The 25,894-nt window shown below is 40.4% G+C and overlaps 2 protein-coding genes across 4 annotated transcripts in view; both read left to right on the top strand.

Moving 5' to 3' along the window:
• tacc1 (transforming, acidic coiled-coil containing protein 1) overlaps nucleotides 1–10,308 on the top strand; it is a 31,175-nt gene extending 20,867 nt beyond the window's left edge. For 2 of the 3 annotated variants that reach the window (XM_056386122.1, XM_056386104.1), the window contains exons 3-14: nucleotides 1,127–2,534; nucleotides 3,026–3,061; nucleotides 3,446–3,509; nucleotides 4,190–4,379; nucleotides 5,131–5,195; nucleotides 5,655–5,786; nucleotides 5,901–5,977; nucleotides 6,109–6,152; nucleotides 6,849–7,012; nucleotides 7,103–7,209; nucleotides 7,320–7,440; nucleotides 8,637–10,308. In XM_056386122.1, the coding sequence (XP_056242097.1) occupies nucleotides 1,198–2,534; nucleotides 3,026–3,061; nucleotides 3,446–3,509; nucleotides 4,190–4,379; nucleotides 5,131–5,195; nucleotides 5,655–5,786; nucleotides 5,901–5,977; nucleotides 6,109–6,152; nucleotides 6,849–7,012; nucleotides 7,103–7,209; nucleotides 7,320–7,440; nucleotides 8,637–8,702 (2,403 nt within the window). In that variant the 5' untranslated portion in view covers nucleotides 1,127–1,197 and the 3' untranslated portion in view covers nucleotides 8,703–10,308. The remainder of the gene's footprint in view (nucleotides 1–1,126; nucleotides 2,535–3,025; nucleotides 3,062–3,445; nucleotides 3,510–4,189; nucleotides 4,380–5,130; nucleotides 5,196–5,654; nucleotides 5,787–5,900; nucleotides 5,978–6,108; nucleotides 6,153–6,848; nucleotides 7,013–7,102; nucleotides 7,210–7,319; nucleotides 7,441–8,636) is intronic. The other variant, XM_056386113.1, reaches the window with a different exon arrangement.
• Nucleotides 10,309–12,370: 2,062 nt separating this feature from the next.
• Nucleotides 12,371–25,894, top strand: part of loxl2a (lysyl oxidase-like 2a) — a 30,253-nt gene continuing 16,729 nt past the window's right edge. The window contains exons 1-3 of the mRNA XM_056386153.1: nucleotides 12,371–12,739; nucleotides 14,725–15,038; nucleotides 17,657–17,832. Coding sequence (XP_056242128.1) covers nucleotides 14,756–15,038; nucleotides 17,657–17,832 — 459 coding nt within the window. The 5' untranslated portion in view covers nucleotides 12,371–12,739; nucleotides 14,725–14,755. The remainder of the gene's footprint in view (nucleotides 12,740–14,724; nucleotides 15,039–17,656; nucleotides 17,833–25,894) is intronic.

Raw genomic sequence — 25,894 nt, 5'->3', positions numbered from 1 at the left:
CTCTCTTTTTAGGGAGGATTGTCTTGGAGAACATGCCTTGATGTGAAGCTGCTGCTGTTTTGATAGAATTAAGACTTCAAGGTAAAACAGTTCCAGCAACGTTTCACTGAAGTGTACGACAAGCAAAACGGAGCAAGGGGGGAGTTCACTTTTGTTTCAACAGCAAAACAGTCCTTCCTGCAGCTGTGGGAAGAGGAAGTTTGAATCCTGGCAGACAGGAGCTGAAGAGCCACTAGAAACTGCTCTGAATGTAAACATGCTGATGGCTGTGTTTGTCTACATGAGCGTCTGCCCATACATGATGACACTTTATAAATATTTAATAGATAGTTGAAGACTGACAAAAAAGACCCCAGACTTCAAATTGATAACGTGAATAGCTCGATACTCACAACGTTTTTTTTTTTCTAAAAATCTAACAACTATATACAGATATGTAGTACTGTTTGCTCATGAGAAATCATAAAAAAATGGTAAACAGATGCAAAATTCATTTTATTAATCAAATTGGACTAGAGGATTGGTGTATGATTGCAAACAGGCATTGCGGCTTAATGACCTTTATCCTTGCTGTGACATGTTCTGCCTTTATACAAACACAGGAGTGAGAGAACAAAAAATTGCTTTATAGCAAAACATGGTACTGAATATGCATGTGGATATTGATGAGGACATGTTTGCATGGACATGTTGGGTGGCAGGAGTACTTTGGCAACATGGAAGCAGGTAGAAACACAGCAGGCTGTGCTAGTCTCCTAGCAACATAATATTACATGAATATGGCGAGTATGACAGGCTTACTGAAATATGTTGATGTGTCAATAGGGGCCCTGGAGGTAATAATAACACCACACAGCACCCGTTGTCGCTATTGCCCACAACACACAACAGAAAATGTATCAAAGTGCATTTCTATCTTTATTTTCTAATGCATTTCTTTAGTTTAAATGTGATGGCCCTCATAGGAAGGCATCGCCATGGCAACAGCAGCAAATGGAACAGTTGGCTGGCTAGTAACCTGCTTTCAGAGAGCCAATCAGATATCACCTTCATCTGAGTTTAGATTTGATTGGAGAGATTGTTTTTTAGGGTTAATTCTGGGGTTTTTCTCTCATTTCTTCTTCAGACTTGGATCAGGAGGAGCACCTGATAGTGACTGCTCCTGCCAGGGATCTGGATATTTTGCTCAGACACAACATGGGTCAGGATGAACCTGCTGTCCACATGGGTGGCCCACTGGAAATAAACATGCAGACGCTAGACACAGAACAAGAAAAGAATCTTCCAGAAGCTTTGGGCTCTGTGCCTGTCCCTGATTCATCCTCAATGAAGGAAACCCCTGAAGTGGCTAAATGCACAGCACCACCCTCTGAGCCATCCCAAGCACCAGTCCCAATCCTAGTCAGAGATCCTGTCCCGGATCTGGCTCCAGCTCCAGCTCCAGCTCCAGCTCCAGCTCCAGCTCCAGTTCCTGCTCTAACCCCAGAGCCAGACTCAGTACAGAGCAGTGAACCTGCACCAATCCAAGCTCTGGAGCCCCCTGAGGAAAAACCTCTTGCAGTCTCAGAATCAGAGTGCAATGGTCTCCCCAACCAAACAGAACCTATTCGAAAGACTAAAACCAGCAGCAAATCTAAGCCTCCATCTCTGAAAATGAAGGCCTCGATGAATGAGCTTGCTCAAACAAATGAGGAACAAGAACTTCCTGTTCCCAAGGCCACATACAACTTTGACCCTGACCAGCTGGATGTCGGTTTTAACCCCTTTACCAGCGGTGGATCAAAAATTCAAAACTCTCCTCCACCTTGCGGTTCAAACTCTCTACCCAGACTGGAGCCAATTGGTTGCTCATTTCCTGATTCAGAGGCCAGCTCAGCAGCTCCAGCAGCTCCAGCAGATGCAGAGGTGACAGAGTCTTCATCAGAGGCGAAACCTGTGATGCTGGAGTTCGGTCTGGACGAGGGGACGGTCAGCAAGCCACCTCCAAGGAAATTAGGTGGAAAAAAGACAATCAGCAAACTCGCAGCTAAAAAGCAGAGGCCCAAAGGATCAGAGGCTTCCTGCAAACCTGCGCCAGAACCCACAGTGTCAGAACCAGTTTCTCAACCAGTACCAGAACCAGTTTCCCAATCAATATCAGAACCTGTTTCAGATCCTCTTCCAGAAATTTCTTTGCCAGTTTCAGACTCTTCAGCACCTGTGAACCTTGACGATGTTCCTATTCCTAAGACAGGAACATATAACTTTGATCCCAGTCAGTGGGATGACCCGAACTTCAATCCGTTTGGTAGCAATAATAATATGAGCAGCTCCCCAGTGCTCCCTAAAGGCAGCTACAGCTTCAACCCAGACAATTTTGATGACTCTGTGGACCCTTTTAAACCCTCCAAAAGCCTGAACACTGAGGACTCGTCCAGTAGCACCACTGAGCCTGAGAAAAAAGTAAAAGATGGAGGCAAACAGAAAACAGGGCACCCGCCTAGTGAGAAGAAAGTGAGGCAGATTGCCAAGAAAGGCAAAGAGAAGACAGCCACGTAAGTCTACAAAGAAATGGCTTGAAAATTCCCATCCGTATGTTTATAATCTTCCTTTCTTTCCTATGATGTTAGAAATTTAAAAATTCAAATTTCAGTTTGGGGCTGAGGGTGTGTGGATGGATACCAAACAATTCTTTGAACCCACACCAAACACTTTACACTGCACACTAACTACTGACGCAATTCCCGAATAGGTTATTTATAGGCTGTCCATAGCTGCAGTGCTCACACTAGTTTAAGCTTTTCAAGGACTGTTGGCATCTTGTGTTTATGCTCAAACTTTAAACTATCTGCTGAGTGCCTAACATGCTGAGCTGAACACCTCTAGTCACTCACTCGCTCTCCTTTGTCTCTTCCCCCTGTTCTATGCTTCCTTATTAAAACCCTCCCCATCTCTCGCTGTATCCCCTTCATCCCGTCATTCCTTCCTCCTCGTGTCTGTTGCACAACCCCCAATCTCTGCTTTCGTCTACTTCGCTTGGCCTCAGGACATCTGAACAAGTCAAGCTTCTCTGTTTTCTGTTGTAAGTACTCTCACTATCGACGCTCTCTTTCATGCACGCTTTGTTTCCCATTTTACTCCCATCGTGGCATGTGCTATGTCTGAACTGACTTTTGAAGGGAGCATGTGAGGGAAATGAATGTCTTCCTCAGTCTCAAGGCCATCCCCTCACACATTATCACTTTAATTTTGTCCTGGCTTGTGATCTCTCCAGGCAACACCAGCATGGTTATACATGTATGTTGCTGCACCTCTTTCGATATAGGACAATGCAACACAGCACAGAAATGTTTACAGCTTTGTGGTTGTAGAAACAGTGAAAATAACATAACGTCTTTTAACGATTACTAATTTTTCAATACTTAGATTCTAAGTGATATATTGTCATCGTGTGTTTGTTTTGTAGGAATTCCTGTAAACTACAGAAATATGATGAAAGCCAGTCCTTGGTGCTTGACGTGTGTAATCAGGTAATGTGTGTATCTGGCTATATGAGTGGTTGTATGTGTGTGTGCAAGTGTGTGTAGTTGTGTCAGCTGAAATGTTTCACCTTACTGCGGTGACACTGCAATGACCATTATTCAGCAGCTGTCCAACCTCTTGGCCCCACCTCTTAAGACACACACATACACAGTAACACAAGCTGACAGGGGCATCAGCAGCGTCTCCAGCTCTGCAGTGCTGGCTTGGCACTGTGGCAGATCTGTGACTTATCGCTCCGCAGTCTGCTGCTCCCACATGCCCCTCAACATTATCACCTCCTTCATTCTCAGGAGGTATTGTATTATCAAGATATTGTATAGCTCTAGAGTACCTAAGATACCTTAACACAATTGGTCGTGGCCTTCAGTGTTATCTTACTGTAACTTCCCTGGTGTAAAGCAGTTGGAATATATTATCTAAACACTATAGTTTCACTGGATCTCTTGGGCAGTGATAAATGTCTAAACTAATCTACTGTAGCCACATTTGTTCATGAAAGGTTTCAATCCACAACTGTATATATGCACTTTGTATGCACTTTATTTAACCTACAAACTAAACGTCTTTGTCTTTGACTCATTACAGAGTCACTTTTTATGGAAGCATATCTAAGTGTGAAATAAAAACCTATTGTAATGTGGGTCATATTTTGCTCTCTTGTCTCCAGGAGGAAGATGGGGTGGTGGTTCAGACCCCAGAGATCACTCAGCGGGTCCATCACGCCACCGATGAGGAGAAGTTGGCCTCCACTGGCATCATGGGTCAGACAACAGACAGCCAGGAGGAGAGAGGAGAACCTGAATGCAATAAAGCACCTGCAAAGAAACACCCAGTTGATGAAATATCCATTAGGGATGGTATGTTTTTCAGTCAGTCTCAGTTGTGTAATATTTAAGACTTTTTTGATATGGGTCAGCTATGACTTAAGATTTTATTAAGTCAGAGGAAGTGTGGTGACATTGCAGGTTGCCAAGAGGTTATCAAGTTCAATTGTTATTTGGAGTGGGTGCTAGATAACAGTCACAAAGAGCACCCGGGCTAAAGACAAGATTCAGTTGAAGACCTCTGACAAGTGTGTGTGTGTGTGGAAAGCTTGATTTTGGTCAAGCGACGCAAACAGCACCAGCAGACTAAATTATTTTATCCACAGTCAGAAACATCTGTTCTCTTTATTCCACCCGACCTTCACAAGTTCCCCTGTGATTTTAGATCAGAGTATGAATGGCGCAGGGTGTTGGAGAAGTGAGGTGCAAGATGAATTGGAAAATGCGAACAAGGAGAGAAATTCACTTACATCATTTTTTCAACAACTACTGTTGGAGTTTTGGAGACTGCAACGTCCCAAGAATGTGTCAGAAGTTAAGAAGAAGAAAAATGGAGCATGCATGCTCAGCACACCCCTGTCCTGAAAATAAGAAAGTTATAAATATTACACTGGGGAACAACTGCTTCCCACAGTTGTAAAATCAGTCTGTGTCAGTGGTGGAAGTATCACACATAATCTAATGAAACCTAGACAAATACAGCCCAAATCCTTATTGCCAAGTGCATTTTTGTATACACTGTATGTATTGTCACTGAATTATATGTTTTTTTTTCTCCTTAAAGGTCCTGAAGTCAAGGTTGCAGATCACCAGGAGGAGAAGAACACATGCAGTATGAAAGATGATATAGTAAGTACCATAGGAACCAGAGGCAGGGAGTAATAACATGACCAGCTTGTTTTTCACCATCTGGCCTTCATTTCAATTGGGAATAAGTTAGTTTAGCCATTATTGGAGTCCTACTTTTTTATTTTGTCATACTGAGATAACAGTTGGCTTGTGTTGCAGTCTGATCCCCACCAGCTATTTTTGCCATATGAATTGAATAGTTTTTACTTCGATAACTACTAATATTTATCTAAGATAACCATACTTGCAAATGTGGGGCTGTACAAATGTTTGACTTATGAAGGCAACACAAATGTGAACAGTTTTTCTAGTGCACTCTCTGCCGAGACATCGTGTCACGATAGGTACTAATATCTGAGTTGTGTGCTGCCATCTGGGATCTGTTTCCAACATATAAGGATCATGGATGTTTGTGTCAGATCTTGTTGGACTGAGCACATGGTGCGTTTTCTGCCACAGTGTGAGATATCCACAAACCAAACAACAAAGGTAGACAGCAGTGATGTCACGGACACAGCAACCCTGACCCAGGAAAACATACCTCTGAGTGAGATGGACAAGGCTGCAGTGCTCACTCTGATCAGAGAAGAGGTACACTATGTCAAACCCACAAACCCAGCGAAGTGAATCTGACGCTGATAACCTTATTAGATCTAAATGCATCAGCTAATTTCTTTTTCTCTTCATGCCTCGTCTTCCGATCAGATTATCACTAAAGAAATCGAGGTCAATGAGTGGAAGACAAAGTTCGAAGAAAGCAGAGCAGAGGTTTTTGAGATGAGGTACGTAGCTTCATTGGTACTCCGGAGCCTTGCTTCCTGTTTACAAAACATTCCAGCACAAATGTAGAAAAATATGAATGATTTAGACAAGCAAGCTGACAAAGGACTGCTTTCTGCTCATATCTCAACAGGAAAATAGTTGCAGAATATGAGAAGACAGTTGCACAGATGATTGGTAAGTTGCTGCCACCTGGTGGTGGTAGTCTCTGTTTGTTTAACAGGCACAGCGCCTCATGACTTACTGTATTTAATTTCTTAGGGGACAGAAAGTGAGTGAAAGGGTTTTCTTAAACTTAAATTAAGTCACCATATTCAATATTTTGAAGCAGATATTTAGCAGTTAATGTCTCAAGTACCGAAAAAGATCAGCAGACGGGTATCTTCCCCTGGTGAAGCTTTGCCAGGCCTGTACCTTGGCAGTCTTCATTTCTTGATTGTTTTGGGGGCTTTTTGCCTTCAGTCTAGTCTTCAGGATATGAAACATGTGATTAATTGTACTGCGGTCATGTTGATGACTTGGTTAGTCATGTGCATTTCACTGTTTGGCAGTAAAAATGAGTCCCACACCCAGTTTGGATGTAAATACCCATAAAACTGAGAGTTGGGACTAATCTTGCAGTTATTGGTTTATTTTAAAGCCAGTGTGCTGGAGTAGTCTACAGAGCCAGTACAATAAAAACACACTGCCCTAACATTTTCTGGCTGCACTGTCTTCTGAGGTAATATCTACACAATTAAAGTAATGTGTGTTCTGATGGTGAACCCACATACCTTTCAAGGCTGCATTTGACTGTGCTGTTTCAGTTCAGTATTGAAGTTGTCATATGCATACAGCCCTTTTCTTATATTTTGACTCCTCTGTTGGTTGCAGAGGATGAACAGCAGCAGAAGACCCTGTCCTGCAGCAAGTCAGTCAGGCAGTTGACCCTAGAAAGGGATCAGGCCCTGGCGGACCTCAACTCTGTGGAGCGCTCCTTCGCTGACCTCTTCAGGAGGTATGAAAACATGAAGGGAGTTCTGGAGGGCTTCAAGAAGGTCAGTATAACTATATATCCCATTATGCAGTGTAGTCCACCATCAAGTAATAGCCAGATTACTAGATATTATCTACACATATCTCTCTAGAATGAGGAGGTGCTGAAGAAGTGTGCGCAGGACTACCTAATAAGGATCAAGCAAGAGGAGCAACGATACCAAACCCTCAAAGTGCATGCTGAGGAGAAACTGGACAAGTAAGAGATGAACAAGTTTTGGTCATAAGACAGCTGTTTAGAAAAACCACTGGAGTTCAAGGCTGATTCTAACCATCTATCCCTCTTTCTTCTGTCTCCTCCACTCTCAGAGCTAATGAAGAGATAGCCCAGGTACGTGCCAAGGCCAACGCCGAGGGTGTCGCACTTAATGCCAGCCTGAGGAAGGAGCAGATGAAGGTGGAGTCACTTGAAAGAGCTGTCCTTCAAAAGGTGGGATAATTGAAAACGTGATCAAAATGGATTCATTGTGTTTAACTGTGTGGGTGAAAGGAAGGGTGCGCTGAAAAATTACTCTGGTTCAAACCTTTCACTGGGGGAGATTTGCATCAAAATTTCTGTGTTGGCTCATACTTTTACTTCTTAAGTCTAAAAAGTGAAGTAAAAAGTAAAAAGTGCTGAACACAGCATGTTTAAATATCATTGCATTACTTTCAAATCAATTGTGCTGTTCAGGAATCATTACTGTAAACGAATAAGATCTACCACAATCCCCACAGAACCTGATGTTTCCTGTCTGTTTATTTCAGTTGGTTTTCTCTTTGCGTTTAGTTGGGGATAAATTTCCGTTCCCATCAGCTTCTCACTTCTTGCACCAAGAGGAACTACATAACTTTTTGTTCCTCTTTTATTGGAAAAGTTTCTATTCCTGGATTGTGAAACTAGATAGTTCTTCATCAGATTTTTGTTCTAAATCTAACCCATTTGGCTCAAAATGTAAAGCACATTTATGATTTGGTTTGATCACAGTGATATTAAAAGGTCGTAATTTACTGTGCTTTCAGTATGACCCCTGCAGCATTAATTCCTTGGGGGTCCTTCAACATAGCACATACTGTACTAGAGAGCACAGACCTCCACCAAGGCCAATGTCAAAAAAACATATATTTCTAGTAAATGATCCAGATCTCCCCCAAAGTTTATTGGGTTCTTGCCTGGCCCATGTCCCATCCAAATCGGTGCAAATCGGTTCTGTACTTTTTGAGTAATCCTGCAAACAAGAGATGGGTGAAAAGATACCCACCTTGGTGGTGGTAATAAATGCATATTTGCCAACATGAAACTGAACACTAGGGGTCAGTGTTTTACTTACTAAAACCACAATGAGGTGGAAAAGAGAAGAAAAATAGTAGTAAAAGTATACAGTATGTTATTAACTGTTTTGTACTTTCTTGATGGATGTTAGCCAAACAATAGCGTTACCAAATACCTGTCCCTCCTCAACCAATTAGTGTTTCAAATGCAGCTCTGCAGATCTGACCAGTTTAAAAATTTTGTGAATTCTGACTCTTCTGCAAACTACAGAGAAGCATTGTCTCTGCTTACAGATTCAGAGACTTTTATTGTACCTTTAAAGACACACACTTTGATCCTGGCATCTCTATTCTTCCTGTCTCTGTCTCTCACAGAATCAAGAGATCGAGGAGCTCACCAAGATCTGCGATGAACTGATTGCCAAACTGGGAACTGAATAAGAGGCCTTTAATCGAACTCTCATTGCAGCATGTGATGTAAATTCTGTATATGAACACACTTCAGCACATCTCAACTTTGTTTTTCTTTCTTTTCAAAAGTATATAATATTGAAATACAGATTGGTTGCACTTGCTCATATTGATTTCAGACTGAAATATGAAACCATAACAATAATGTCATTGTGTAAATCAAAAAGCACAAAGTTATCATGAGGGGTATTTTCATTCTTTTGAAGGAGAAGCATTGTGATGACATTCCAGCCATGATTTTTTTTGGGATCTCTAGTAATGGATTTAAAGGATTATTTTGAGGTTAAATGATTAATCCATTATCAAACTAAGGGAAAGAAAATGTGGACATACATATTTTACCACAGCACGTCCACAGTGTACTACATATAGACAGAACGGACGAATCACTTCATGGAGTGCCTAAACTGATCATAGCATATTCAGCATTTCCTTTGACATGCAGACAGTTTAATTCTGCTGATTATCCTCTTTCATCCGCAAATGAGCTGTAAGTAATATTACAGAGCATTTCTTAAGTTGCCTTTTGCTTTGTTTGTCTTTCTTGTTTCACAGGGTGACATATGCAGTGTGTGATGAAGTCCTCAGTTATGCAGATTTTGAAGTTAAAGCACAGCGTTTTGACATCTTGTACATTATACCCTCATACATCTCTGGGATTGTTAATTATGAAGAGCACTTAAGAGAATCACACTTTACACACAGTTATATAGTATCTTGATGGGAGTTTGACAGTGATGGGTGGAGGTGAAAGTTTAAAGCAGTAAAAACTTTTCTCTTATTATACTGCAATATTAAACTATGTGCCATGTTTCATTTTCCTTCTCTCTGAGTATGGAAAAAGGCACATTCTTCCGCTGCCATGTAGATATTTTTGGATTGTATTCATATTTTATCTGTGAGCCCACGTGTTGCTGGTGTGCCTTTATTTTGTCTATGTAAAACAAAAAAAACGTTTTGGTTTTTTAGTTCCTCCATGCAGTTGTTTGCTAACTCTGTTGCCAAAGTGTACTGTATACATTATATTTCTTGTACAATGAAAATATCTTGAACAACAAATATCTTGAGTTATAATGGGTTTGCAGTTTTAATGCTTTACCTACAGGAACAGATCAGTGAGCAATGTGTGCACATGATGAACAACATTACTCTTTATTATAAAGGCCTGTGTTTTGGGAGCAGATGATCATTATGCAGTAAAATGTCCACTCAACATTTTCTGGTCTGATTGAACTTGAAGGAGCACAAAAGCGCATTCTCGGTCAGACATGTATCTCATATAAAGGACAGACTTTTGCATGGAAACCTTCTTTTACGTCAGCACAATCAATTGCCAAATGTCAGTGTAAAAATCAGATGGTTTCAGTGTGACAGTGTCCTGTTGTAGTGGTGTTACAGTAGTCCGAAGGTGATTTAAATGCAAATCCATTGTCACAGTATGTATAAATTTTATACTTTATGAAAAGAGTATTCAGAATTTTGTTCCTGATATTTGTAAAACTGAAGAATTGGGTATACTCAGATTGTATGTTAACTGCTATATTTTGTGCATTCCTGAATAAATGGTTAAGATTTATTATTATGCCAGTCTCCTCCTTAGCTGTGCATCACAAAACAGAAACACATTTGAGTCCACTATCACTGCAGTGATGAACAAATTCATTGTCATTGTTCATTCCTACAGAGGAGCCACAGGCCAAATTTCATCACTGCTCATGCTCTTTAGTGTATTGTTACTTTTTACAAACATGTCATCAGTGCTTTGTTTGTTTGTGAGTCAAGAGCCTGTAATTTCCTCTATCAGTCAGATTTAACAATCACAACAATAGAGTCATAAATATATATCATATCAACAGAGCAGTCTATCTCAGCTCATGTGCTGGGATCCAGTCATTTGTAGAAGCTGCCCATTTATTAACTATTTCAGTGTTCATTTTGTCATCACATTGAAATAAAAAATACCCCAAATGATTACATTTTTAGACTGTAGACTGAAAAATGAGGTACTTTGGTTACTGACCGGGATCTCTGTCAGCACCATGTTTGCAGTTGTGTGCTTGCTTTAACATTCTCCTGTTCTGTTGCGACTTGATTGCAAAGACCGCCTTCTTCCTGTTCCCCTGGGCTAAAGCAGTACTGTCGATCATATTTTGGAGCTAGATGTGACAAAAGAGGAGATAAGTAAATCTTTCTTACCGAATATTATTAGCTGACTTATTTTGTAGGCACTTAACACTCTACTAAACGTTTAGCCCAAGAGCAGAGTGGTCAGTGTGCTGATATTGCTTCCTGTCTGATATTTTTCCTGATGTAACTCAATGAAATTTACTCAGAGGAAACAAGTGGTCATCCTCATTAAATCACAACTGCCTCCCTAAAACACTCCTCCTGTAACCAAACCTGTTTGAGGAAAACTAGTTTACCAAATGTGGCCATTAAGTTTGATTGCTGTAGCCAAACTGTGCCACCAGATTTACTGCAAAGATATTTCTTCATACAGAACAATGTATAAATTACTAATTGTTTGGGGTTAATGAAGGATTGTGAGTCACAGTGGCTAAAATTAAATTAAAAAAATGAAAAAGTACTTACTAGTCAAATGGAAAAGAGTCAGCGCTCTTCATGATGGCCCCTAGTTTACAACAATTGTTGTAAAGAAACAATTGTAACAAAGAAACTCTAATGTAATAATGTGACACTTGATCTGATGACAATTCTTTGTCTGGCTCCAGCACGCCACAACAAGTTTGAAATTTGAGGACATTCAAGATTTTTATCAGTACATAAACATCAAGAAGCAAAGAAAGATTAATGTAATGTGTTGATGATAATAGGATTTTATGTCACTCACATCTGTAAATTCAAAACACAGCTCTTATAAGGCACCAATGTTTAAGCTCTTAATTGCATGTACATATGGACATATTTGTCTGAAGTTGTGTTCATGTAATCATTTCATCTGCCACATCCCCGGGTCAGTCTTGGCAGCACCTTCTCACCACATGGTGTCCTCAGACACACCATGGTGTGTAAAGATCACTCACAGATACTGTCTGGAAAGTTTTCTTCTTTATATTTAAGTTGAGTTTCCTGCTTGTCGTGCTTTGAGTTGAAGTGATGACGTGGCTGCTCTCAAGTTTTCTTTAAATTGTGCCCCTTTGTAGGAATATTCACCATCATTTTATCACTGATTTGGTTTCAAGAAAATATTGCTCTCTTTAGTTTGTCTGCTGTCCACTGTTTGTAGTTTGTCTTCCCGTGATGGAAAGATACTGATGGACTTAAATTTGATGTTGTTTGATAGAAATGGTGGCAAACTATAGTCTGTATGGACAGGTGAACGAAAACAATTGATTCTCAGTGGAATCAGCAGTATGAGCCTTGACTAAGCTTTACACTTATACCAAACTTTAAAGATACACTCCAGGTGCCCCATCGTCCCAACATTAGACTTCTGATGCTTTGAAACAGTTTTGGACCATCAACAATGGGCTGGGAAGAAGTTTCTTGATCAGTATAGGCACTCCATGAACAGTTCATGAATAAAATATGATTTGATATGATTTCAACTAATAATCTATGTCAAAAAAAGTTATTGGAGGTCAATAATCTTTCCAAATCGAATGAAAAAATGAAGTTTCAGTCTTGGGCTTTGTGTATATGAAGTTACAAAACGTTGTTATATATCATTTCAAATAGATGGGTTTCATAATCCACAGATCCAGGTCCAGGATCTTTCCAACTCCAGCTGAGTGTTTTTGTAACCCTGGTGACTGTGCTGGAGGGGGGCGGGTTCAGGATGCTGAGGCGGCTGCTCATTGGCTGCTCACTGTGGTGAGGAGTGGGACGGGAGCGCGCTGCCAGCTGTGAGGGGAGCAGAGAAAACGGCCAGGAGAGTACTAAAGGGACAAAGAACCGCTGTTTCACGTCTCATCCTCTCCAGCAGGTTGTAAAGCTAAAGGTCTGCGTCCAGTGAAGGGTGTACTGCTTGTTCTTCGTCTGTCAAAGTAAGTGTGTCTTTTCCCCTTCAATTTATCTCAAGCGCGTCCACCACTGATGGGATGTTGTTTCGCACGTGCCTGGATGTGCAAAACTTTTTGAGATAGCAGACTTTCTGCAGACATAATTTTCTTTAATTTTTTTCCATCCCCTCTGTACGACTTGGAACATAAATATGATGTACATTCACATTTTTTCTCTTTGTAAAAAGTAGTTTAGTTTTACTTTATATCTCATAGTTGTTTCCCATTGAAGAGTTGTACCAACCAAAAGTTAACTTAATCTGAACATGGGCTAAGAGTGTGTTGCAATGCTGTAATACAAAAGTAATAACCCAAGTCCAACAGAAACTGACATTAATCTTATACTATGGGTGCCACAAGAAGCTGCAGGACTCTTCTGACTCTCCATACATCCATGAGGTCTTTCTTTCATCATTCACTCTGAATATTTGGATCTGAGCCGGTCAGGGCTGAAGAGCCACTTGATGGTTGATTTATGCTTTTCACAAATGAACAATAGACAATACAAAAGCACTGGCTTTGACTGAGAAAGCGATACATTCAGGATGTGGGATTTTGGATTTTCCAGTTGACTTGACAGTCCTTGGTTACCTTTCACTGACAGACAGCCTCCACCTATTGTTTAAATGTATTGTTCTAATGCAAGACTTGCATGTTAAATCTAAAATAAAAAATAAAATAAAATAATCATTTACAAACTGCTGTAATTATAGACCAAAACCAAATATCTGAGCCAGATTAAAGCGTTAACTGTGCACATTGTTCTGTAGGAAGTGGGTGTGTCTTCACTGGTTTTGTAAGAGGTAGCCTACTGTCTAGATCATACATAACAGATATCCAAGTGTTAAGTGTTAATCTTTCATAAAAAGATATGTGGAGTTAATGCGTGTTGATTGACCTGATGTTTGTTCATTCAGATATGTTCATAAGTGCACTCTGAACTCGGGTGGACAAAACGTACATATTGCTGACTCTTTCACTCTCTGTGTTGAATTTGCTGCTGTGTCAAGAGGCGCAGTGAAAATTGGCCAAACTGAGGTAGCTCCTCCCTCCTGATGAGCACTTTACTTTAATGGGAAAATAAACCAGACGTGTCACTCAGAGGATCACAAGTGATGTCTAATGGTTTATTGAGTGTGTTTTTTCAAGCCTGTGCGCTCTGAGTTTGTTTGGCTGTTACTATGACGTCAACTCGGAAAGCAACCCCCTCCTCCTTAAAAACACTAAAGACGTGGAGGTCTCCTTACTTTCACTGTCTTCCTCCCCTCCTTAAACTCCAGGAACATTCCTCCCGGAGGGCTTCTGGTCCCTCCACTGACACTTTCATGGTTTACCATGAAATACTGAGGTGGAGTCAACTTTCCGTCTGAACTTCAGTTGCGCAGCCTCTAGGCACAGATCAGTAGATAAATGAGAGGTGCAGCACCCACCCTGCAGGAGCACACATTTGCTCTCCATTAGGCTGTCAGGCAGACAGAGTGAGGAATCCTTGTCTCAGCAACATACTGTAACCTTCATTCTCACCGAATCCCTGACAAATTCTGCTTCTTCTCTGTTTTATTGGCAGTCAACTGTATCTTCACTGTTTGTTCACTATATTGTGAAACTGTGGTGAATTCTGTCAGTGATCCTGGAACGTATACTTGTGGTTTCACAGAGGCCAGTGTGGGGTCTCTGGTAGCCTGACGATGGCCAAACCAAACTGTTACTGCACATGATTTTATACTGAAACTGCTCACTGGCCTAAATTATGGAGAAAACCACCACACACCACAAATTACTCTCTGCCTCTTCCTGTCTTCAGATGACATTCAGCCCTCATTTTTAACTCTTTAGATTAGGAAAAGGCTGCTTTTAAATCCCATTCTATCTCAAAATAATCTAAAGTATAGTTCAGTACAGCATTATTCAGTTTAAAATAGCCTCCGATGTTGATGTTAACAATCTTTTGTCTTATAATCTCCCTCCAGATCTCTGTCTTCTCCTCCCTCCTCCTGCATCATGGTGCGCCCAGTTGCCATTCAATGTCTCTTCTTCACTTTGCTGTGCATGCTGGCGCTGTGCAACGCCCAGTCAGACTCTGGCACCCCTGCAATCCAGCTCCGTCTAGTTGGTGAGAAGCGGAAACACTACGAGGGCCGGGTGGAGGTATTCTACAATGGAGAGTGGGGGACAGTGTGTGATGATGACTTCTCCATCTACGCTGCCCAAGTGGTGTGCAGAGAGCTTGGGTTCGTGGGCGCCGAGTCCTGGTTGCCCTCTGCCAAGTACGGAAAAGGAGACGGTAAGAAAACTAGCAGGGAGAAGTATTTGTTGGTTTCAAGAATTTGATGTAAATCTTTTGTTATTTAATCAAAAACCTTAAATATTCATCTCAAAAACCATTTTATTCAGCTGCCTGAGACCTGAGGTGAGGGTTATAGGGTGTTAAACTCAGTAAACTGCAAGTCGGCCAATCACACACATTCAAACGCAGCATATCTCTTCATACAGTTTCAAATGTTCCACGGAAATCCTTGAATGAGGTACATGTTTCCCCCTGTCTGGCTGCTCAAAACCCTCAGTCACTGGTTTCCCCATTAGAGGAGACGTGAGAGACGCCAGTCAGTTCAGAGCATGAGAAGTAGGTGGGGTCGGGGTCAGGACTGGAAACACTGGGTGTGTAAACCGGATTCACACAGACATAATCTCATCTCCTTTTGCTGTGTCACGTATGAATTCCTCATTTACTGTAAAAAGAAACAACCCTGATGAGATTCCCATCTCTGTAAATGCAATAGCTGCTGGCTGCCGGCGGTACATGTAAGTTGGTAGCTGTTAATTAAAACAGTGTCCCTTGTTAAAGGCACATGTTTTCCCACTCGGTCAGACACATCCACCCAGCCACTTCAAAAGTGAAGTAATTAAGTAATTTGCTTCCCAAAACACCACAGTCATTACAGCAACTTAAAGAATCACATTCATGAAGTCATACACCCCACGCATATAATGTTGCCTGCAGATACTGTTTTATGAGAAGCAATTAACAACCAGTTAGATGTATATGCATGTTCTGGCAGTGCAGAAAGGCAACTGTTTGCACTTAATTTTAGCAGTGGTGTAGATACAATATATAAAGGTGGAGGCATTTGGGATTGGATTAGAGTGTTTCTGCAAGTTTACTAAAATGCACGTGTGCCACTTTGAATGTTATAAAACTAAGAGGGGTGTGAGGGGACGGCAAGTTTAATTTTAACATAAAGTGAGTGCAGAAAAAGTATTGTGCCATTACCAAATATTTATTATGAGGAGGGTTCCTGTCTTCCTCTTGACAAATAGATGTTTAGTTTGAAAGAGAATCATTTTAAGAGTATTTGAGGCTGTGTGCATGTGTGAGAAGGGGAACTGTTTTTTGTTTTCTTGTTGTTAGTGGAGACACATGGCTATAAAAGTGATCAAGAGCATTTTCCATTTTCCATTATCATGATGACTGGTGAAAGAAACCACCAAATGTTTTTAATTGATGACATAACTACATAACAAGTACAAGGATATCCCTTTTGGATGCAACGTGTTGTTCCTGCCTGGTTGTTAATCGGACCCCAAGTTGTCTTTACACAGCTATCATATGCAAACTCAATCTATAACATCACAAAATCTTTTTTATTCAGATCTTCTTAGGGACTCTTTGAGTTTAGGCTATGTGGTTGATTTAATGTGCCAATAAAAGCTCCTTTTGACAATTAATGGCTCCCTGCACGCTATGCTCCCCGCTCTTTTCACCAGCTTGTGAAATTATGTTCCCATAAGTCCTGCAAATGATGGTTTTAACAAAACAATTCCAAATTTATCACAATTGGCAACGCTGAATATTTGTTTAGACAGAGGTTTACTGAGACCAAGCTGGTTCTCACTCTGCTGTGCTTCAGCGCCAGAAAACGTGCCTTTTATTTTGAAAAAAATGTTCCAGAGGTAATAATGTGCTGCCAGGAGGAGGCTACGTGACCGTACAACATGTAGTCACTTTCTTGGTATGATCAGGATGTTCCTCGGCAACATGTTGAGATTGTCTAGATGATGAGCAGTCTGTTAGCAGTTTCCATGGCCACAGTTATGTGGTTTTCTTTAGCTGACTGATTCAGAACATCCAGCTGGACAGCAGATGATCCGCTTCAGCCATGACAACATTTATTGGCCAGCTATTAGCTGAAAAAATGCGTCAGGTTAAGTTAGAAACCAAACACATATCCACGTGAGTAAGTTTACTGTCTCTGTGAATAGACTAAAGTGGAAATGGTGAAATAGATGTCAATAGGATGTGACGCACAGCTCAGGATTGATCCTTCCTTTGAAGGGGTTGTTTCAAATGAAGTAATCCCCTGTTAGGAAGAGTGTGTTACCAGCCCTGCCTGTGCAAAGAGCTTGATTTCTGATAACAAGGATCAAACTCATATGGTAACATATCATAATTGCCCTAAAGTACAGCATTCATCATTTTAATTTTCTTTTTTTGTTATTTCACCAGGGCACACATAAAAAACAAAACTCTCTTAAAGTGAGACCTGTAGGCCAAGAAAGCAGCATCAAGATGATTCTAAAAGTTGCGGACAGTAAACATATACTCCATCTGTAACTGATGATTATTTTCTTCACAAATAATTGATTAATCATTTGGTCTATAAAATGGGACAAAAGCCAATCACAGTTTCCTAGGTGACGTTTCCAAATCGCTCATTTTGTTTGTCCAAGACCCAAAGATGTTAAGATCACATAAGACAAAGAAAAGCAGTAACTCCTCATGGTTAAAAAAAACTGTAGATTGAAAGATGAGCAAAAACAAACTTACTGGGTTCTCTAAAAGGAAACCTTCATCTACGTCAGAACATGTGTTCATTCACTCTTATCAATGCCTCTCTGCTACAGGCCGTATCTGGCTAGACAATGTGCACTGCACTGGTGGAGAGAAGAGCCTGGCTCAGTGTGAGTCCAACGGCTTCGGAGTGTCTGACTGCAAACATTCAGAGGATGTCGGGGTGGTGTGCAACCAGAAGCGCATTCCTGGCTTCAAGTTCATCCGGAACCAGGCCAACAGCGAGGAGGTAGGTTCACATGGAACAACACGCTGACAGATGTGTACGCTATGAAACCTGCACGTATACATTACACTTACAGTAAATAGGTGCATATACACATGTAAACTCACACTAAATGTAACACCAGGGTGGGATCACTTGATCACATAACACACTCAAGTAATATCCACACATGGTTCAGGTGCACACACGTATCCTGAACAGATGTTCGGCACAATATAAAAAGAACAGAGGACAGGCTTGGGATGAGAGAAAAACTATATCTTAGTAGTGCATTGCTCCAATGAGCTTGACGTGAACTGCTTTCTTCAAATACTGCCAACTCTCCAGGCTGAGCCGTGGATTATATGAATTGTCTGTCTCTTCATATTAAGAGGAGCAATATATTACTACATGAAAACACAGTCTTCAGATTGTTGTAGTTTACTATTGTAAAATGATGAAAAATACTAATAATAATAATGATGAAATATTTGTCATCCATTTGTCTTTTTGGTACATTGAATGACTTTCACACCCTTGTTCCAACTCTGGTGCTTGAAAATCTGCTTACAGGACAGGACTGGGTTGCAGCAGCTATTCGTCAATCCCCAACTAAGTTTGTGGTTAAAAGTCATTCCTGTGTTCTTAGTAACTACAAGCCAATTTCAAACCACATTACCTGCATTACCTACATTAGGTTGCACCTTTAAAACTTAAGAGATGTGTTATAAGTATATATAAGTAATGTGTGAAGTGGATGATAGCAAACATAATTAACACCGTACACTTAAAGAAATGTAGCTTAAACAGGAACCTTAGCTTCACAAGCTGTAACATAAATTCAAAATATTACAGTTTCAAGACCAAACAATATATTAAGCTTACTTACTTGTAGGTGTGACTTTTTTTTGTATGTATACTGCATATGCACACGCAAAGAAAAAGATGGTGTATTCATACTGACGTTATTTGGTCATTAAGTCTAATGGTGCCTGTTAGATCGTTTTGTAATTTGTGACATAATTTAAGTAGTTTATATCATTAGTAAACAACATTTTAGTGTCAGATCAGATGTATTGACCATATCCCATCACCTCTGCTACTTCTTGCTCTCCATTAATCTATCAGGAAGCTAACGTTACTATTATTAGTAAAGCTAGCTATCTATACAAATTTACCTGGCAGTTTGTAGGTGTAAATGTTTAGTCACAACTAATCTCTACATATGAACTAGAATGTGTGCAATCTGTTTTAATTTTGTAATGAGTAATTCTCCACTTATAAGTAGCCAAAGTTAATAAGAATTTACGAACAGCTGGTGAAACCAGTATTTTGTAATCCATGATTAAATGGATAAAACTAGTAAGTGAAAAAATGGCCTAATGGATACTAAATCTGTAAGTCTGGACAAAACCAGACAGCGGTTCTTCCATGCAGGTAGTCAGATCTGCCATGATATTAGGCTAGTCAAATAATCCGTTAGTCAGCAAAGAATGACATATAATGTTGAGCTGTCTGTGCCACCATTTGCACTAATGACTTTGCCAGGCTCCTATTAGTCTATGCCTGCCCTCAGCAGACCCCCACTCTGCAGCCGGGGAGATTTTGGAGATGACTCAGAGAGGGGGAAGACCATCCTGTCTGGCAGCACAGAACGCCTCTGTACCGGATGGAAAGTCAGTGTGGGTTTTTGAATGTTACTGGAGGGAGAGAGAGGGAGAATAGAAGATAGAAGCATTCCTTCAGCTTGTCTGGGAACAAATTATTAAAAACACTCACCGCCACAGAGGGTTTCCTAATTAAAACCAGTTTGATAGAGATGAAGCAACATTTCTTTGGCAGCTTAGAAGACAGTGTTCTTACACTTTTCTACTGCCTTCATATTAACAAAATAGTTTGTCTGTACTGGATGTGCAGAGGTAGAGTCGCCTTTTTTATCCTTCTCTCTACAACAGCCAGAAGAGTGACTGTGTTTTTTTTTACTGGATTATATCCGACAACATGCTCGTGAACACCATCTGAAATCCTTGTGTATCTTTCTCATGCCTAGCTGAGTCATGGGAATGGAGAAATGAAAGAAAGGAGAAATTGAAATATTTAATTATGGACTAATGAGCCCTATTCATAGTTTTCTTATTTTTACAGGTCGTGTATATAAGCAGCACCCTCTTGTTCCCTATTTGTTGTGTGTATTTAGGGTCTCTGGGGTGTTACTGCATTTCAGCCCCACACCCTGTAAATATTTCCTCAGTCTGGCCAAAGCCATACACCTTTTTAACCATGCTTGAGCTGACGTCAGCAATGGGCAGCACTGTTCCTTCAATCTGTTTATTCACAGCATGAATTGACATTCTGTGCAATGTGGAAAGTTTACACCCTAAACATAAGTGTACTACACTCCAAGTAAAGGTCAACATCAAAAAATAAATAATAATATAATATAATAATAAAAGTAAAGCAATCAGTATCTTCCCCGTCATATGAATAACTTTAAACTTTCGAAAAGGTAAACTGGTTTCATAATGTCGGTGACGTGTCTGATCATTCTCATATGATTTAAGTTTAGAATCTGAATTTGTCTTGCAGAATTTGTATTAGCAGCAATTTCTTTTATTATGTATTGAGTAGTTTTTCAAGTATATCAGACCAAATCTACAGGTCACAGAGTTGCTTCAAACAGTAATTATTTTGTTTTTGTGAGGTACATCATGAGACTATTTTACAGTATATGGGGATATGTGAAGATAAGACCATAACAGCTCAGTTCGGCAAGTTCAGCTTTGACCACAAATGACAGTCTACCGAAAACATCAGTCTGTCATTAATGAAAACAGCAGATTCCAATGGCACGAGTTGCACGTCTACAATTTTAGCAGAGTCAAAAAAAAAAAAAGACGTGTTATTCAAAAGGCACAACTAATATCAATCTATCACTTTATTTGTTTATTTGCTCTTTATTTGTTTGGCATTTGGGTATGCAGCGGGATATATGCATTGAGCACACATAGAGATATAAAAACATAATGGCTTAATATAGTATTAGGGCATTAACAAAATATCAGTCATTTTGCTGAAAACTAGTGTTTTTTTCTCACAGTCAAAGCTCCTGTCAGAGTCGCCATTTAAGCTCTGACCCTCCTGATTGCTGCTTCGTCTAAGTTATGTCTGTCTATAATGCTGTCTGCTACTGATCTGACCTCTGGAGGTTTACAGGTTTACTCCATTACAACCTCCCTCAGCTGGTTATGCAATACCTCTTAAAGAACAGCATTGCATACGTTCCTGTGTGACTGAATCGTTACCATGAATGTAATGTTAATTAATTAAAGGTGCAGCCTCTAATTCAACCTACCATTCCAACAACTGGAATCTATTTAATTACGCACAAAGTTTTTATTTGATGTCTTTTTTCTTCAATTTGTCTAACGCACAGTTCTGTTATTTATTGGCATGTGCTTGACACAAACACAAGTCTTTCAGTCAGTAGGGGGGGATTACATTCGTCAGCAGAACCAAACAGTGGAATGGCAGGAAACTTTGTTTATCATCTGTTAGTGGGGACTTTTTAACCAACTCAGCCATGTTCAGCTGTTGTTCACGTGGGAATGGTACACTGCACGTGTCATCAGTGCTCACAGGATCTCCTCCATTAGAAGATGTCTGAAGTTTCAGTTTGTATATGTTAGATGTTTATGAGAGAGCGTGACATGTCATTTAAGGATAATTACAGGTTGAGTTATTTATTTCAGGATGTTATTTACTGTGTGTTTTCCAAAACGTTGGCATTGCTGGGTTACTTGTGTAATCATTGCGTAATACATTGTTCCCTGCAGAAGAGAAGTTTCCAATGGGAAGTCACGTAAGCTTGAATATCTCCTATTCATACATTTTGATTATTCAAGTAAAGAAAGTAAGCGATTTTCATGCTTTCAGAACCTCATACATTTTAAACAGATTACAAATGTAGATGAGTTCTGAATGCATGAGAAAAAAATCAGCACCAAAAGCAGCTGCAGTTGGCCCCCTGACCATCTGGTGTATTTATTTGGACCAAACACTTAGATCTTGAGGCAACACAAACACGTCAGAAGCCAGTTGTGATAACAGAATGCAGCAGTCAAGAGCCTGTTGATTCTTTGCAGGGCAAAGGCTGCACTTCTGCACGAGGCGTGACGGTGTCCTCTTACAAGAATTTCAGTTCTGCACATTCTGTGCTATACAACAAAAGGAAACCTGAGCCAAAGTTGGATTCGTATGCAAGAGCCTTGTGAGGAGGAGAATGATCGAAGGGAGAAAAGGTTGATTCATGTCAGGAGGCTGAAGCCAGTTTCTCTCTCTTATGGATAGAGTAGCAGACAGATCCACCACATGTTCAACAGCTGGATTCCAATGTGGCCTCAACTCTCCTCTTGGCTGCACAGTGTCCAAAGTCCTGACTGTCATTATTCATGCCTGCACTTTATGATTTACCATTTGCACACTGGGCTGGTTCAGTAGATGTGAATTATTATATGTGCACTGCACATACTGTATGCATTAAGACTAAAGTATAGATATTACGTAAATTAAATTGTTCAGATGTAAGTTAAAGGTGCTCATGAATCATTAAAAAACAATGTTTGTCAATGCTACTGTAATGCAGTTAACATCTTAAATGGTTTTAAATCCCCAATCTACAATTTGGTTTACAGTGCTGTTTCATTTTATTAATTTTCTTTCTGAGAGTTAGATAAAATCAGTGTCCCTCTCTTTCTATTACATATGAAACTACAACCAGGTTAGTTTAGCATATAAACTGGAGAGGGAAACAGCTAGCCTGGCTCTTACCAAAGGTAACAAAATCTGCCTATTAGCACCTCTAAAGCTCATTTTAATTCGATTTATTCAATCTTGTGTGCTTAATCCGTACAAATACTGAAGTGTAGAAATTATTTAATGGGAAGTTATGTGCTGGATTATTTTTTGGCTGGTCGTGTGGAAATCTCACATTGACAAGACTTGAGGGAGTAACTGCTGTCCAACAAGAAAATGTCTGGCAGGTAACCCCCTGTGAAACTACAATCTGTTGTTTTTTCACATTTCTGTGTCTGCAGATTAAACAAAATAGATGAAAATGTTAATCAGAGAGTTTTGCAGGTGCTGGTAGGGGGATTTCTTTGACTTTTGGATGGAGCCAGGCCTGCTCTTTCCTTCTGTTTCCAGTCTTTATGCTAATCTAAACCATCTTTGTGCTGCAGCTTCATATTTAAAAGAGTGTGTGTGAGAGTGGTATCAAGTGTCTCATCTAACCCTCAGCAAGAAAACAAATAAGCAGTTTTTCCCAAACTGATGAAGTATTCCTTTGACTACATGATAAGCCATTTGGACGCAGACCATTAAGACTTCAAATTAGTTCTCATCCAGTCAGTTTCTGGAGAATGAATAAAAAAGAAAAATCATTACCCACAAATATGAACAATATTGCATTAAACTGTTGTAATTTGATTAATATGCAATAATATGTCATGCTGTAGTTAGGCTCAGCTAACACCGCCTACATATTTCAGTTATAAAATACTCATTTATGAATTCGTTTGAGATGTGTACGTGCGTGTATTTACCTGTAGTAATAATTCATTTTCATTGCCCTGATGGGAGCAGCACACTGTGATAGATATTCCAGATACACACACACAGACACACACACACACACACACACACACACACACACACACACACACACACTTCCTCAGTCAAGTCAGACTAGGGGCTGTTGAGGCAGAAAGTGGGGTGGGGCAGATGTGAAAGTAATTTGAAAGAGCCTCGCTGTTCTCTTGCTTTTCATCTAAACTCTGGCGTGATTAACATTCATACTTGCCATGTTTTGTAAGGTGGGGCGGGGAGTGGATGGGTGGGTGGGGATCCAGGGGGGCACGTGTCGATGAACGTGCAGCGGGGCTGGAAAGCTGAGTAAAATGGAAGAAATGCACAGTAGTGGAAGCATTAGTCAGACACTGGCTAGACCACAGTCTCATGTTCACACATCTACATTGTGAGGGGTCCTGGTCAGAAAAACAAGTCTGGTCTCCAGTTGGAAATAGCTCAGTAACGGTCAAAGCTCACTTCAGAGAGTAGTAATGAATAGAGCTAAATGAAGAATGTTTTCTTTTTTCTCAGACGCCATTTACAAACAAGAACAAGAATGTGAGACTGTATTTGAAAAGGAAAAGGTATTTTGGAAAAAATCCAGAGAATGAATGAATCACTACAGCACAGTCATGGAGTTACAGTAAGATGAGGCAACTTTGTAGAAATGTCCAGTTGAGAATTAACCTCAGAATGACCTGCAGGATGGAAAGCCTACGCTCACTGCAAACCGGCCTCTGTCCATGCATCACATATTGATGATGTGGTTGCTAAAATGGTTACGCTGATCCTGACGATATCTACCCACATGTCCTGTACTTAAAGGAATAAGTAGTTTCCTTTTTTGGGTAATAACCTTATTCACTTCCTTGCTGAGAATTAGATGAGATGTTTGATACCACTCTCATGTCTTTGTGGGAAATAAGAAGTTACCACCAGCAGCCATTTAGCTTAGCGTAGCGTAAAGACTGAAAACAGGAAGAAACAGCTACCCTGACTATGTCCAAAGATAACAAAATTCACCTACCACCACCTTTACACCGTACTAATTAACACATTATATCTTCTTTATTAAATCAGCTCCATATCTTTGGACAGAGCCAGTCTTTATGCTAAGCTAAGCTAACCATCTGCTGGCCGTAACTTCATATTTATCGTGCAGATATGAGAGTGGTATCAATCTTCTCATCTAACTCACGGCAATAAAGCAAAAAAGCATATTTTTTTTCAAAATGTCGAACTATTTCTTCCTATGTATAATATGTAAGATTCTGAACTTCCTCCTATTGGAAAGTCTAGATTTCCAGATTGATATTATGAGATTAACTCATATAGTGTGAAATGGCTTATCATGGGTCCATGTTCTGTGCGCTGTAGTAGTCATTTTCTTGCATTGCTTTACAAACCAAGCAGGATTTTGCTGAGTTTATGTCTGGTGGTCTGGGTTTGGTGGGGGTATGGGGGGGGGCACCTGGACTGATCCCAGCTGTGGGTATCTGTCCTCTTCTCTTTAGTCTCACACATTCAGACGGCCAGGTTCCTCTCTCTGAGCCAAATGCAACACTGGTCAGACCCTTCTCAGTGCCCCATTTCATACTCACCTCGTACCCCCTGTCCTGTCTGGTATTTTAACATTCACACCTGGATTCACTTTGGCACTCTGATTTTTCCAAATGATTTTATGTTTTGTATCAGGGGAACATACATTTAGCCATTCATAAGTATGTTTTTCAAATGTCTTCTTTGTTTCTTTTTGTTGTTACATGATTTTTTTATACCATAATTAATAATGCATCATTTCCGGTTCCCTGATCATGGTCACGTCTCCTAACCTTCCTATCCTGCCAGGCACCAACGGAAAACACTCTGTCATGCTATGGGCAGCAGGAATCTCTTCATGAAAGAGTGGTTTTTACCCGGTCTAACCGCTGCAGTCAGAAGGAGGACTGGGGTCACTGTAGAAACAGTCTGACTTAGTCGTGGCTCCTCCTGCATTGCATTTTTTTGGTGTTTAGAGACCCTGAAGCCTTGAACATTCCCTCAGGCTGACGCCATCTCAGGAAACCACCCTCAGGGCACGCATTTGATATTTCTGGGAGAGATGCCTGAATGTGAGGTTTTTGTTCTGCAGAGTTAAAGAAGCTGGCTGTTTCGAAATTACTGAGATCAGCATTTGCATACCACAAAGCAGCTCAGAGTTTTGGCTCTTTTTGGCAGCCACAGTGTAACCTCACACTAGCTGGGAACAAACTGCAGCACTTGGCTGAAGCAGGAAAATGAACAATGGCAAAGTTATAAGGTAGCTGTTTTCCCATAAAGCCCTGGAGGTCAAAGGTTACCATTCCTTCCTGATTTAGGGGTCTTCAGGACACATGATGCTAACTGTGGTTGGTGACCCTCCGCCTCACCAACTGGCTTTACAGCCCTTAATAGTAGACTGTGGACCACCCGCAGACACTCT

Source organism: Seriola aureovittata, chromosome 2 (genome assembly GCF_021018895.1).
Source record: "Seriola aureovittata isolate HTS-2021-v1 ecotype China chromosome 2, ASM2101889v1, whole genome shotgun sequence".
NCBI classification, from domain to species: Eukaryota; Metazoa; Chordata; class Actinopteri; order Carangiformes; family Carangidae; genus Seriola; species Seriola aureovittata.
Note: the sequence above shows the minus strand (reverse complement) of the source record. Positions and strands in the feature narration are given on the sequence as shown.